This window comes from Plectropomus leopardus, chromosome 9 (assembly GCF_026936395.1).
Source record: "Plectropomus leopardus strain MGB_pleo_1.0 chromosome 9, ASM2693639v1, whole genome shotgun sequence".
Classification (NCBI taxonomy): domain Eukaryota; kingdom Metazoa; phylum Chordata; class Actinopteri; order Perciformes; family Serranidae; genus Plectropomus; species Plectropomus leopardus.
In genome coordinates, this window is record NC_142184.1 from 6,278,893 (window position 1) to 6,292,052 (window position 13,160).

General features: G+C 38.6%; 1 protein-coding gene across 1 annotated transcript in view; it reads right to left on the minus strand.

Moving 5' to 3' along the window:
* The window catches only part of acap3a (ArfGAP with coiled-coil, ankyrin repeat and PH domains 3a), a 98,155-nt gene that overhangs the window by 11,287 nt on the left and 73,708 nt on the right, over positions 1-13,160 (minus strand). The window contains exons 10-16 of the mRNA XM_088081825.1: positions 12,703-12,714; positions 6,271-6,383; positions 4,708-4,759; positions 4,228-4,328; positions 3,273-3,384; positions 2,244-2,452; positions 482-551 (exon numbers count right to left, since the gene is read on the minus strand). Coding sequence (XP_087937951.1) covers positions 482-551; positions 2,244-2,452; positions 3,273-3,384; positions 4,228-4,328; positions 4,708-4,759; positions 6,271-6,383; positions 12,703-12,714 — 669 coding nt within the window. The remainder of the gene's footprint in view (positions 1-481; positions 552-2,243; positions 2,453-3,272; positions 3,385-4,227; positions 4,329-4,707; positions 4,760-6,270; positions 6,384-12,702; positions 12,715-13,160) is intronic.

Here is a 13,160-nt window from a genome sequence, read left to right on the forward strand (position 1 = left end):
TAAAATATGACTATTAAAAATACTTTTGCATATGAGTAGCGTGCAGCAGCAAGTGCACGCATTTGAACTCTGCTCATATTGACCAGAATTTAAATGCACTCAATTGCTCAGACGCGCTCGTCGTCCCTGCGTGAGACTTCACGCAGACGTGTTTCAAATAGCAGGTTTTGCATGTGTTTGAGAAAAACTGAGCATACAGCTGGGGAAAAAAAAAGACTTGAATTATACTGCACGAGTTGTGTTAATGTTTGTTAACATGATTTTTATATAGTTTTGCTGCTTCTGACTTCAGTTCATCAAGAATTTTCTGAGTTTTTGGATTCCTCGTTCATTGTGGAGGCATGTGAAAGAAACAAAGTTTTCTTAACAAATTCAACAAAATACATGGTGAGTCATCGACATACAAATGGTCATTTTGATCCTTAGACAACTGCTTCATTCTCATCCTTACTCCTCAGGACGCTGCTGACACAAACTGTACCTTTAATAATTCTGGTTCCCATGAGTCCAGTGTGAGTGAGCGAACCTTCGAACAGTGGACTCCGAGACTCCTGCAACAAAAAGACATCATTTTTTTGTTTTTATGTTCTGTTGTCGAACAATTAAGAGGTGGAGAAAAAGATTTTTACTTTGTTATAAAAGTAACAGATGGCGACCAACACAAGGAACCAAGAGCCGTTTATATTCTTTAAACGGGAAAGATTCACAAATGAATCACACACTCTGTCATTAAATGGTGACCTGGTCTGAAAAGCTGCAGTGATCTGACATCGCCAGAGTTTCGTCCTGAGGGGAAATGAGAGAAGCCGCTCCTAATGTCATGCAAATCACTACGTTCCTCCGATGAAGCTGTCTGGTATCCAGGCAACAACAGCGGCACAGTAGAGAAAAAACACTGATACTGTGTTTCTACTCTTCGTCTGTCGCCCCACATTGTAACAAGATGTCTGATTGCACTGTGCAAGGACGAGCCCCGAAAGGGAACATGAATATTCAACAAGTGGGAACACACACACACACACACACACACACACACACACACACACACACACACACACACACACACACACACAGGGACGAGGTCTGTGATTACATCAGCAGCGATAATTGCAACTTCAAAATAAGACACACAACTCCGCAGGGGTATTTTTTCCAACCGGGAGCTTGAAAAAAAACTTGGGCGAGTGTGATGCAACAGAACATGAGATCTGGATGATGAGCGGACGTGTTTATCTGCAGCACGATGCCTTCATTCAGCAGCATTACATCATGTTCACCAGGATCTGACACCGAATTAAACCCTACAAAGGCTCGTTCACTGTGCGCGTCTCAGCTCTGCAGCTCGTCTTTATCTTCTCACTTCACCTCCCTCAATGAAAACTCTCAGTCAAAGACTGATCCAATAAGCAACGCACTTTAATCCTTTCAGTCGTGTGTGTGTGTGTGTGTGTGTGTGTGTGTGGGTATGCAGCAGAACGTGCTCAGTGCCTTTAACAGCACAAAGTAAGGCCAAAGTAACAGACAGTTGGCATCTCTTAATGTCCTCAGTGCCAGTAACCCGACAGCAACAGCGGCAGAGGAGGAAGAAGTATTCAGATCTTCTACTTAAAGTCTCTCCACTTGGAAATCTGTTTTTATGCTTATTTATACTTTGCTTTGTTTGACCTTTCCAGTGCAAAATGATATGTTTGACACTGGAAGCATGAGTTTGTGTCATCACAACTCATTTTTTAATAAGCCAATCATGATCCAGTACACTCTGACACAAATGTGATGTGGAATCATGAACTTATATAACTTATAACTGGATTAATATCACCTTTGCATTAACATGTAAGCACCATTTTAATGTCAGATGGTCGAGTCAAAACTGATTTAAACTACTTTAAATGGTGATCGTATTATGTTTTTGTAATTATCGATTGTTAATTGAGTCTTAAAGTTTTTTTTTCTCTTAAAAAAAGATGATTTCAGCCTGTTTCTGATGCGGTCTCAACTTGTTTCAAGAATATTTAAAATACAAGTGTAACACTCTCTGTGCTGTGTGTAATTTCTTTTATAATCTACAAAGTAACTCCAGCAATCACATAAGTGCAAAATGCAAATAATCAAATGGAGTGTAAAACTGTGCATACATGCAGTACTTCAGTAAATGTTCTTAGGAGCATTTTCTACAATCAAGTTACTTTTGGATTATTTTAGATTAATCTGATAGGATTAAAAAATCCTTTTCTGGACTCTACCTGTGGATGCCGGAGCACTCGATGCACAGCAGGATGCCCAGGTTGATCGAGGCCCAGCGAGGGTCGGCCTGGCCGCAGTCGCAGCACTGCTCGTTCCCCGGCAGACACTGGATCCGCTGCAGGATGGTCTCCCCTCGCACGCTGCGCTCCCGCGGCTCGCTCGCTGAATCGATACTGCTGGTGGACGGAGAGGCCGTTCTGTCTAGATGCTAAACAGAAACACACAAATTAGTAAATTTATTAGGATCAGAAAAAAATGACATATTAATAGGAGTATTCTTTTGTAAATGAACTCCTTATGTCCTTTAATGTATCACCACAAAGTTCAGTAACGTGCTTTTAGATTATTTACTTTGGTAAAAGTGGCAATATAACACTATTGATGTAATTTATATAAAAAAATAAAAGCATTATCTTCTTTCACCTGCATTATCCATAAAACCACAAACTGTTGTTTTTACACATTTTTGAATGCATAAAACAAACAAGCTATTACTTGTTACAATTAGTGAGCTTTAAAGAGGCTGGCAGATGCATTTTTATTGTCGGACAGAGCCAGGCTATTATTATTTATGCTAAGCTAAACTGACCGTCTTTTGGTTATAGCTTCATATTTATCTTACAGATATGAGGGAGGCTTATCTTACTCGTGGCAAGAAAGCAAATCCGTGCATTTCCAAAAATGTCTAACTGTACCTTTAATGTCATAGTTATTCTTGCTGGAGCTGCTTTTATGCTTTATATTTATAAATTCGATCTGTAACAATGCAGCACATGATAAATGTAGTAACAGATAAATGTAATAATAATCAAAAAAAATTAAACGTGCAATATTTTCCTCTGAAATGTACTGCAGAAGTACAGTATTAAGTAGCAACAAAAGGAAATAAAAACATTCATGCACATATTTACTATACTCAAGTGTAGTACTTTGTGCTTTTTTATTTCCATCACTGCAATGATACAATAAAATCTCTTAAAGTATAAAATGTATTTGAACGTACGTTAAGGTCTTCAGCTGTGACTTACCTCTATATAGTAGGTGTCGGGGCTCTCTCTGTAGGCTGAAGCGATGCTGGCTTGAACTGCTTGAATCCACGCTTGTCTCAACTTCTCAGACTCCGCCTGAAGCATACAGCTCCTGTAAAACAAAGCAGTGTTACCATCATAAAATATAATGCACTTTCAGTACAAATCTGCATAATATAGTGTAGCATGCTAAAATTACACGGTATGTAAAAAGCAAAGTCTTCTTCTGCATATTCACAAGTTTTACACATATATTCAGATATATACTGTAATTTTTTAACAGTAAAATGACTATAACCATAATTTACTATGTAGAACTCTGCTCATATTGCATAACTAAGGGAAGAATACTTCAAAAAAAAAAAAAAACATGCTGTTTACGATGTTTAACATCTTATTTTGGCATGATTGCAAGTGCAAGTGGGTTCTCTACTAGAATATTCTGAGCATCAAAATCTTAATTTTCTGCACTCTGGTGAATTCTTATGCACCAATTTGGCCTTTTTCTGCATCAATTTAAGGTTAAATGCCTGTAATTCTGTCAAAATAAAAGTCTCCTATTTTCAGGATTCACGAAATCTACACCTATGCATGTTAGCATGGAAATATTTGTTATTTAGCTCTGTAAAATGATCTGTAATATGTGTAATGAAATTAAATGTAATGAATTATTTGACTGCTGTGACTGTAATTTTGGTGTCTTATAAACTCATGAGGGCCGGGCACACTGTGTGCATAACACAAAAATAAAACAAATAAATAAATAAAAACACAAAGTGAAGCTGAGGCTGATTGTCATTAGTTTTGCAGATCTTTGATCATAAATAAATAGATGTTTTAATAGTTTGACTTGATGATGGTGCTCAACAAAAATCGGAAGATCACAGTAGATATTAAGTTTCATTATCTACTGAGAGCAAATTACACGTGAATCCATCCGGCAGTGAAGTCTTACTTGGAGGGGGACACGACCTCGAAGCAGAACCTTCTCTCGATGTCTTCACACGGTTTCACAGAACACAGCCGCAGGTCTTCCACCACCACCGTCAGAGAGTCCTGCAAAAACACAAACAACCTCATCATTTCTCTGCTTATTAAACACAACACAAACAAAGAGCAGCTGTTCCTCTCTGAAAATGTGTTTTTTTCTCCTCCCTGGCAGCCTCAGAGTATCTGACCGTTAGATATTCTCACACACTGATGTCGGGCAGAGAATCGAAAATGACCTGAAAGCTGCTGCCGGCTCCAGATTGAGCACTCAGATCTTGGCAGAGATCTCTTGACTCACAAACTCTCACTCCGCTGCGTGATGATGGATTTCAAGTGAAGATCACCGTAACGTTAAAAACACATTCCCCCATTAAAGTTGCACTTAACCTCTTAGAGCCCACTTTACCCCGGGGAAAGCTGATAGCTGCGAGATATATGGACTTGCCTTGAGCTTCTTCTGGTAAACCAGCTGACTGTTCTGTATGGAAAACCACCGCCTGGAGAGACAGAGAGAGAGATATGAATAAACAACTTATTTCAGATGGATATATGTCCGATTTTTAAGGGTCAGAGCACAAAGGTGAATCACAAGCACTGAGTGAAATGAGTTCCCCTCCCAATAATGCAATATTGTGACCATGTGAGATGGATTTATGACATCGCTTCACCTCACAGCCTCGCTAACCTCCTGAACAAACCACAGATGGACCGAAATAGGACGAATGTGGTACACTTTACTTTTTTATAGATATTACTTATATAAATATGTAATAACATCACTTCTATATTGTTGTTCTGCTGTAAAACTGTAGTATGTCTTTATTATTTTATCCTGTATTATGGTTTTGCTTACATTTTTATTACTATATATAGCTTATACTGTATAGCCACGGGTTTTTTAAGTATGAAAGCAACCCCAATCCCCTACATTTTATACACTACATATGATTTTCAGCTAATCTTTGGACATTTGTTCACAATGATAGCTGAAATCATGACATTTCTCCGGAGCATAAGTTCTCTTGGATAGGAGAATGTGTGAATCATCATCATTTATGTTCACATTTCACTGAGTTATGAGAGAAAAAATAAAATATAAAATGTTACTTACAACACTTGTAACAAACAGTGTGATTTGTTATGCAATATGCTTAAACTTACATGTACACAATTCACTTAAATCATCAAAGATGCTGTAATGTATATAGTAGAGCTTTTTTGCAGTTATCTCATTTAATTTTTCGTTTATTTAATACAAACCCTCGATTATTAGTCTTATTTTCCTATCAGTCCAATACTAAAAAATTGTGAAAACAGAAACATTCCCTTGCTATTTTTAAGAGCTGCTGACTCTGCATAACTCAAAACAGGTTCGGTTTAGTTTTATTTTTTATTATCTACTCGCACATATGAATGTAAAGAAATGAAAATTAGGCTATGGAAATTGTAAAGGAGCAGTTAAAAGACAAAAAAAGCCAAATACAGCCAAACACAAGATTGCATGACTCATCACATTGTCAAGACGAAGCAGGAAATCAAAACTGATGGAAATTTACAAATTAAAAACAAGTTTATAACTTATAACTATACAACTTCTATGGCAAAAGGCACATGCAACATTTTACCATTTTGTGAATACTTAAGTGTTATACATCTTTTAATCTTGTCTTTTAATTTTAGCCCCTAATTTATCCTTTTACTTGCTTATTATTATTGTTATAATTATCAGTGTTCTGTGTCTTCTGCTTTTTTGTTACCGTATTAATCTAATATGTCTCTGCTCCAAATTCCCTTCTTTATTCTGCCTTCACTCTCGTCGACCCCTCGTCAGCATTATTGACTTAATTGTTACTGTTATTGTTATTACCTCTGGGGTTTACAGCCTCAGCTTTGCCTTGTTTGTCAAAGCAGTTTGTGAACTGTGTTTTTAAAGGTGCTATATACATCGAGTTATTTTTATTATATTATCATTTTGCTATAAAATGAATTTTTTTGCCATCTTAGTTACCTGTTCCAGGTCTTAAAGGCATTGCTGGCCCTCTTGAACAAGTATCCCTCCATCACCACACCATTGGGAGCATCCACATTGAACTCCACCTTCGAGTCATCATACGAAAAGTCCTGAAAGACAAGAGAGACATCGCCCAAATTAAGCCCGGCTGTCACACAAAAGGTTGACATAGCAGCTGATTGTAGATCAAATCTTTTAATTGCCAAAAAGCGAAACAAATACCCTTTTTCCTGCAGCAAAGCTCTGCATGTGTGCTGTTCCTGGAATACCCGCAACATTCGATGTGCACTGTACTGTACATACAGTGCATTAACCGACCCAATCATCATACACTGTGCGATCATGCAGAAACAATCACGTGTTCATGTCCATGTATGTATAGGAGTTGCATGCCATCTTCCTGCATGGCACACAAGGGGCATTTCATAATTCGACAGATGTGAGAGTGTGACGCAAATCATTACATAAAGAGGCAGAGTGTGATTCATGTGAAATTAGCCTCCAACGTTTTCAGGACTTATGACACATGACACTTCAATGATAAACAGCAGAAAGTGGCACACAGGTACTTAGAGCTTAGAGTCATTCGTAAATTGAAGGGTTCGCAGTGTTCATGCGGAGGAAGGGAGGTAAGACACAGTACGTCCTGAGACTATTAATAAACTGAATTTAAGAAGTAATATAATATGCAGCGAGGACAGAACATTAACTTATCCAAAATTGAATTTCAACATCACATGCATGCGGTACTGAGATAAGACCAGACTCTGTCTTTCCCACCAGAGTCTATTTAGGCTGCAGAGACGACTCAGACATATAAAAAATACACAACGAGTACCCGAGAATATCTTAAAGTGTCTGCTGGGGTGACCCAAATAAAATCTGATCTTCAATCCTCTCCTGTTTCATAACAGGGTGTGTGTGTACATGCAGCAGCTCCCAGCACTCCATTAACTGCTTATTGCATGTTTGAATAATAGAACAACTCGCCGTTCTCTGCACCATATCACCATTTTAACTTATATACACATTTTAAAAACACATGAGACACAATGTTTTAGTCATGCACCTTCATTAGGCCATGAATTTACACCCTCATATTAAAATCACACTTTGTACCAGTCAATTAAAAAGGAAAAGATCCTTAAAGGTCTAGTGTGCAAGATTTAGGGGGATTTAGTGGCATCTAGTGGTGAGATTTGCAACCAGCTGAAACTTCTCCTGGTTAGAATTCCCTCAGTTCCCATGATTTAAACCGGTAAAAACACAAAATAAAGGAGTTTTACATTTAAAAGATCTGTGTTTTTCCGACAGTGTTCATATCAAAGGGGCTAAGAACTACAGTGGTCAATGTGAAAATGTAAATAGCTATCTAGACCCAGTGTTTGGTTTGTCCATTCTGGGCTACTGTAGAAACACGGTGGTACAACAAATCGATCTCCATAGATGAGGACCCGCCTCCTATGTGGATATAGAGTCTTATTTTAGGATAACGAAAGGTACAACAGTTCTTTTTTTCAGGTGATTGAACACTAAAGGAAATTCACTTATATCATATGCCATTTCTGACAATACATCCCCCAAAATCCTATAAACTAGACCTTTAAAATGAGACAAATAATACATGTCATTAAAGGGTAAACGCAAAAGAAAAACAGAATTGATTTAACTATAAAGGACTGGCCAAATGCCACCAAAAAATGGTTAAAAAAAAGGTCAAGGGAAGGCAATGAAATTCAAAAACAAACTTGTAATATCTACAAATATGAAGAAATATGATGCAAATAGTCAAATACTATACAAAGTATGCAGACATTCAACCCTTTTCTCTACATTATTGGAATTTCCCATGTACCTATCCACCAGTGTGCATTAGATAACACTTCTTAAACATGCACTCATACGCCATTGAGCATTACACCTGGGAACTGCACACAGTTTCAGATATTAAAGAGGGACTGAGTGAAAGTACAGTCAGAAAGAGAGCAATAAAGAGAGCGAGTGAGAGCATATAGTGACAGAAAGTTACAAAAGCACAACAGCTCCATGAATCTCTCACAATACTCACAAATTCAGAGATAATCATTCCTAGAATAAAGCCGATTATTATGATAACCAAACGAGAATATGCACTTAGGTAACAAACAGCCAACATGATGCAAATCAACCCACCAAACTGTGATCCCACTTGCAAAAGATCTTCATTTTCAGACGTTTAGTGTGTTCCAATAACATTGAAAAGCGCAAAAAAATGCAGAAACACTCGAAAATGTTATAAAAAGGCTCCTCAGAATCTCTCAGAGTTGATGCATGTCTGTCCTCTCTCACAGCGGAGCATCGTGTCGCAGCAGCAGTGCGGTGAGTAATTCCAGCACTGACATGTGTGCCCTTCCACTACAGCCACCTGCCTGCCTGCCTGCCTGCCTGCCTGCCTGCCTGCCTGCCTGCCTGAGAGCCTTTCGGATTAGGACTAATTACCATACAGCTGCCAGTGTATCTGCAGCAGAACAGTGGACTACACTACGTAAAACTGTAGCTGCTCTTGACCCAAAGACAAGCTGCTGCTTTGACACTTTGGTGTCTGCTTCAGTTTTACAACTCCCTAAACACACCTCCCTCTCTGCAGAAGGTGGGAGTTTCAGCTCTGTGTTGACCCAGAGGGAATCTATCTGGCAGGCTGCCCGGATCGCCAAACAAATACTAGGGAGCTTGATTTACCAGCTACACTTTACCCACAACTGCAATCCCTGCAAATCCGCAAGAAGTCGACGCATCTTACCTTCAGCTGTCAGATTCCACCCTTTTTTAAGTACAACATCCCAAACATGTGAGGCAACACTGAAACAAGATGTGCACTGGGTGGTACTCTGCAATCTCTCAAGCCTACAACAAAGATCATCTATTTTTAATGATGCAACGTCACACAGACAGAAACCGAACATCTGTGAATTATTGAACGAGCTGGAAAAAGAGACTTCCAAATGTTTGGAAGCGGGAGAGCAAGATGCTGCAGCTGGATGATGCAGACGACGTGTCCTGATGCTTCGTCCACCTGCCACTGCTGTACGCAGGTCAGCCGACAGGCTACTGCTGCAAAGCGCCAAATGGCGAGCCCAGTTGGTAGCACTGATTACTCTTGTAATCTTGATTGTGTTTGTTTATCGTCTGAAGGGTCCTTCTGTGTTTCATTATCACTACAAGCTCTCTACAAGCTTTCGTCTGTTGCAGACCGGCTTTACGCTTTCATCCCGAACATACCTGCCTGACAGCTGCTTTGACGTCTAAAACTAATCCTCAACAGACTTCGGCTTCACTACAGAGCTCCAAAAACCAACCATCCCATCATGAGACAATATTCATAAAATACAATAACCAGTCCAGAGTCTTTGATTTATTGTGCCAGTGTGAAGGAAAGTCGCCACAGCAAAACAACAGAGAGCCCAAACCGTGGTGATCAGACAGGCTCAAGTTAATGCTTAAATTAAATAATGGGATTTAACAGCAGTCCTCAAGAGCAAAAGTCAACACAGATAAATGGCTACTTGTCTCCTGACCACATTATTGTAAGAGAGCTTTAACTCGGACAAAGTTCTCTGAATCCTCTAATGAGATTAAGGGATGTTGAGGATGTGAAAATTCAAAAAGCCCTCGAGATGTTACATTTCGTCTTCTAATGATCCCAGAGCTGAAATGTCAAGTGTCAGAGTATGTCACATCAGAGCATTAATTTAGCAGCGAAACACTATTTCCTATCTAAAGATACCAGAGTGGAGTGATGGCACTCAGTGCAGAGAATGAAGTCAAGCTACCTCGTTGTGTTGTGATCCGAGCTTCTTTGTGGTCTGTTGTGGTAAGTCAGTGTTATGTTAAAATGTGCTTCCTATTGAATTTTCCCATTTAGCAGTTCTACGCATTTTTCACATGCATCATGGAGTGAGTAGTGCTGCAATATTAGCTGTTACTGTTTGATAGGGTAGCATGGTGGCATTTATCGACATTGGCAGTAAAGCAGAGCTGTGTACACGGCTCTGCAGCAGATGAATATGCCTTTCTGTGTGTTTGGGTTGTTTTGGTGTGTCTCTTACTTATCCAGTCTCTCAGAATAATTTATAATATCTAAGCTTGAATGCTGCTTAGGAGGAGATGGACGCTAATTAGTGGTGGCGCGTCATTATATCTCGCCGGTCAAGGGGCTAAAAATTAGCTTGTTCACCCAGGTGTTGTGTTTCCATCAATGCAAATCAGGCCCGGACCTTACAAATACACGTGTCTACTACAGAGTTATTTGACTCAGGTGTGAATGCCGATTGTGCATTTTCTCATTATACTAAAAACCCAGATGTTAGTGGGTGTAAGTGGGTTTTTTGCACAGTGGGAATGAAGCTACAGCAAGAGCTGCACCTCCTTATTATACATCTTTTACTTCTCCACACGAAATTTTGTGGGGAGTTTTGGACAAAATGGCTGCATTAACATACATATTTTGACTGCTATGATATAAATGTATTAGCTGCAATAATTATATGATTGATACAATCATTTTGATATTAATTAATCATAGTCGTTTTTTTTTGTTTCTTTTACAAGGAAAACTACCAAATATCTGCTGGTTCCGGCTTCTCAAATGTGAGGATTTTATGCTTTTGACTCTTATTTAACTTAACATACTTGAGGTTTGGCTAAATAAAACTATTTACTTGAACACATTTCTTTAGGCTGCTGGAAAATACAATGAGATTTTTTTGTTATGTTTCTGGATTAAATATGCATTTCTTTATGTACTGTATGTGTCTGCTATATTTCCTGGATTTTTACAGTTATGTATGTTTTGCTTTATGCTCTGCAGCCTGATGTTGAGTGTCGTTGTCAATCATAAAAAGATCCAAACAACCAAAAATATTTAACAGTTTTTTCTCCACAACATCTATCTTGAGGTTTGTGCAGTAAAAATAAATGCAGTGACGCACACAGGGGGCAGCATGTAGGGCTGCTGATGTAAACGTAGAAATATAGAACAGCGGGAGGAGCTGGCTGCCTTGGACAGGACTTCTCCATTAAATCTGCGGTTAAATATAAATGGCTCTGGCATTTTGATGCTTTTCTCTGCACTGTGTGCCCAGCCTGCTGTACTGACAGTTGGAGCACTTTAACTCGCTTTCTGCTCGCCTGTTTTTTCTTTTTTTTCCTGCTTGTACTGAGTAAAGGCTGCCTGTTTGCCCTCTGTAAGTTTACACAAGACACATTGTTGCACATGCTGGATGTGATGAAGAAAAAGAAAAAGTGAGTGAAAAAAGAATAACAAAGTAGGCCACGCTGTCCCAAATGCAGCAGAGGATAAGGAATACAAAATACAAGGACGAGCTACATTTTTGTGCATCAATAAAACCTTTGAATTTAAATCTTTCATGTAATATTGCAGATTCGGAAAAATTCTGTATAAAGAGTAAAACATATAGAGGGAAATAAATATATAAATAGGCAGTGGGAGAGGAAGTACTATATATATATATATATATATATATATATATATATATATATATATATATATATATATATATAATTTTTTTTTTCCTCAGTAAAAGCAAAAACACCAGTATAAAAATACTGCTACAATAAAGCACAAGAGTACTGGCATCAATGTATAAAATACAATAATTAAAAATACTCACTATGCAAAATCGCCCATTTCACAATTATATAAATTACTAGATTATAATTACAGATGCATTAATGTGTTCTTCACTTTCACGTTGCAGCTGGTAAAGGTAGGGCTACTTTTTATACTGAGACTTAATCTGTAAAACATACTTCATATTTTGTCTTAATAACATGAATCTACACAGTAAATAGTGTCTTTTAATTGTTTTGTTTTTATGGTTTACTTATAGCATATATTAACGTACTTCCTTGCAGTAACTTAATTTTGTGTTTTATACTGTTGTGTGTTGGATTTAGTATTTTTCTTCCATACTGTCTGTCTCTAACGTTTGTTGCTGCCCATCTTGGCTTGGAAACTCTTAAAAAAGAGATTTTTAATCTAAAGAGGTTTTTCTGGTTAAATAAAGGTTAAATCAAATGTATGAAATTTTCTCTGTATGGACCAAATTCTTTAGACTGTGGGTGTGAAAACTGGCCAAGTCACTTTCCTCCGCTGACAATCGGTGATGTAACAGACAGTGTCTATACAGGCCACTCAGACTGACTCCTGCGTTTCTAATTGTTTTGTATGAATGATTCAGGATGCTCTTCAGTTTGCCCTCGAGGCTTTTGAAGTCTGAATACAGCTTGAAGAAACTTCAAAGGGGTTTGTTAATGTCCTGTACTAACACCGTGAGCTACGCTGCCCCCTCCTCTCTCTCTAACACACTAAACCAAAGATTCGTTTCAAGTGAAAATGAAAAGATGGAAAATAAATTTCGGGGTACTCACCTGCATGAGGGTCTGAGAGGAGATGGAGGCAACATACAAGCAGAAGAAAAGAGAACAAAAGAAACATTAGGTGGAGATAATACAATAATCTTTCAGCTTTTAAACACCTCTAATTGTCCTGATTACTGGAATAAAGCTGCAAAAAAAAAAAGTCATCAGCAACAACACAATATTTTCACGCCCTGCAGATTTTAATGTGGCTTTAACTCCCTGACCTTGTTTATTTACTACGACAGTGCTCGTCCCTCGGTGACGGATGGTGCATGAAGCTTAGTGTCTAACTGCTCTGATGAAAACAGATCAATAACTGGCCCCACATGTGACCCGGCTCTTCCCCGTGGCTCCATCCACAGCACAGACCCAACAGCGCCTGGCGAGCGCTGACCGGCGCTGTCTGACAGATGGTCACTGATCCCGGGGTACAGAGGTACCAGACGCCGGCCCGCTAGAAATAAGAC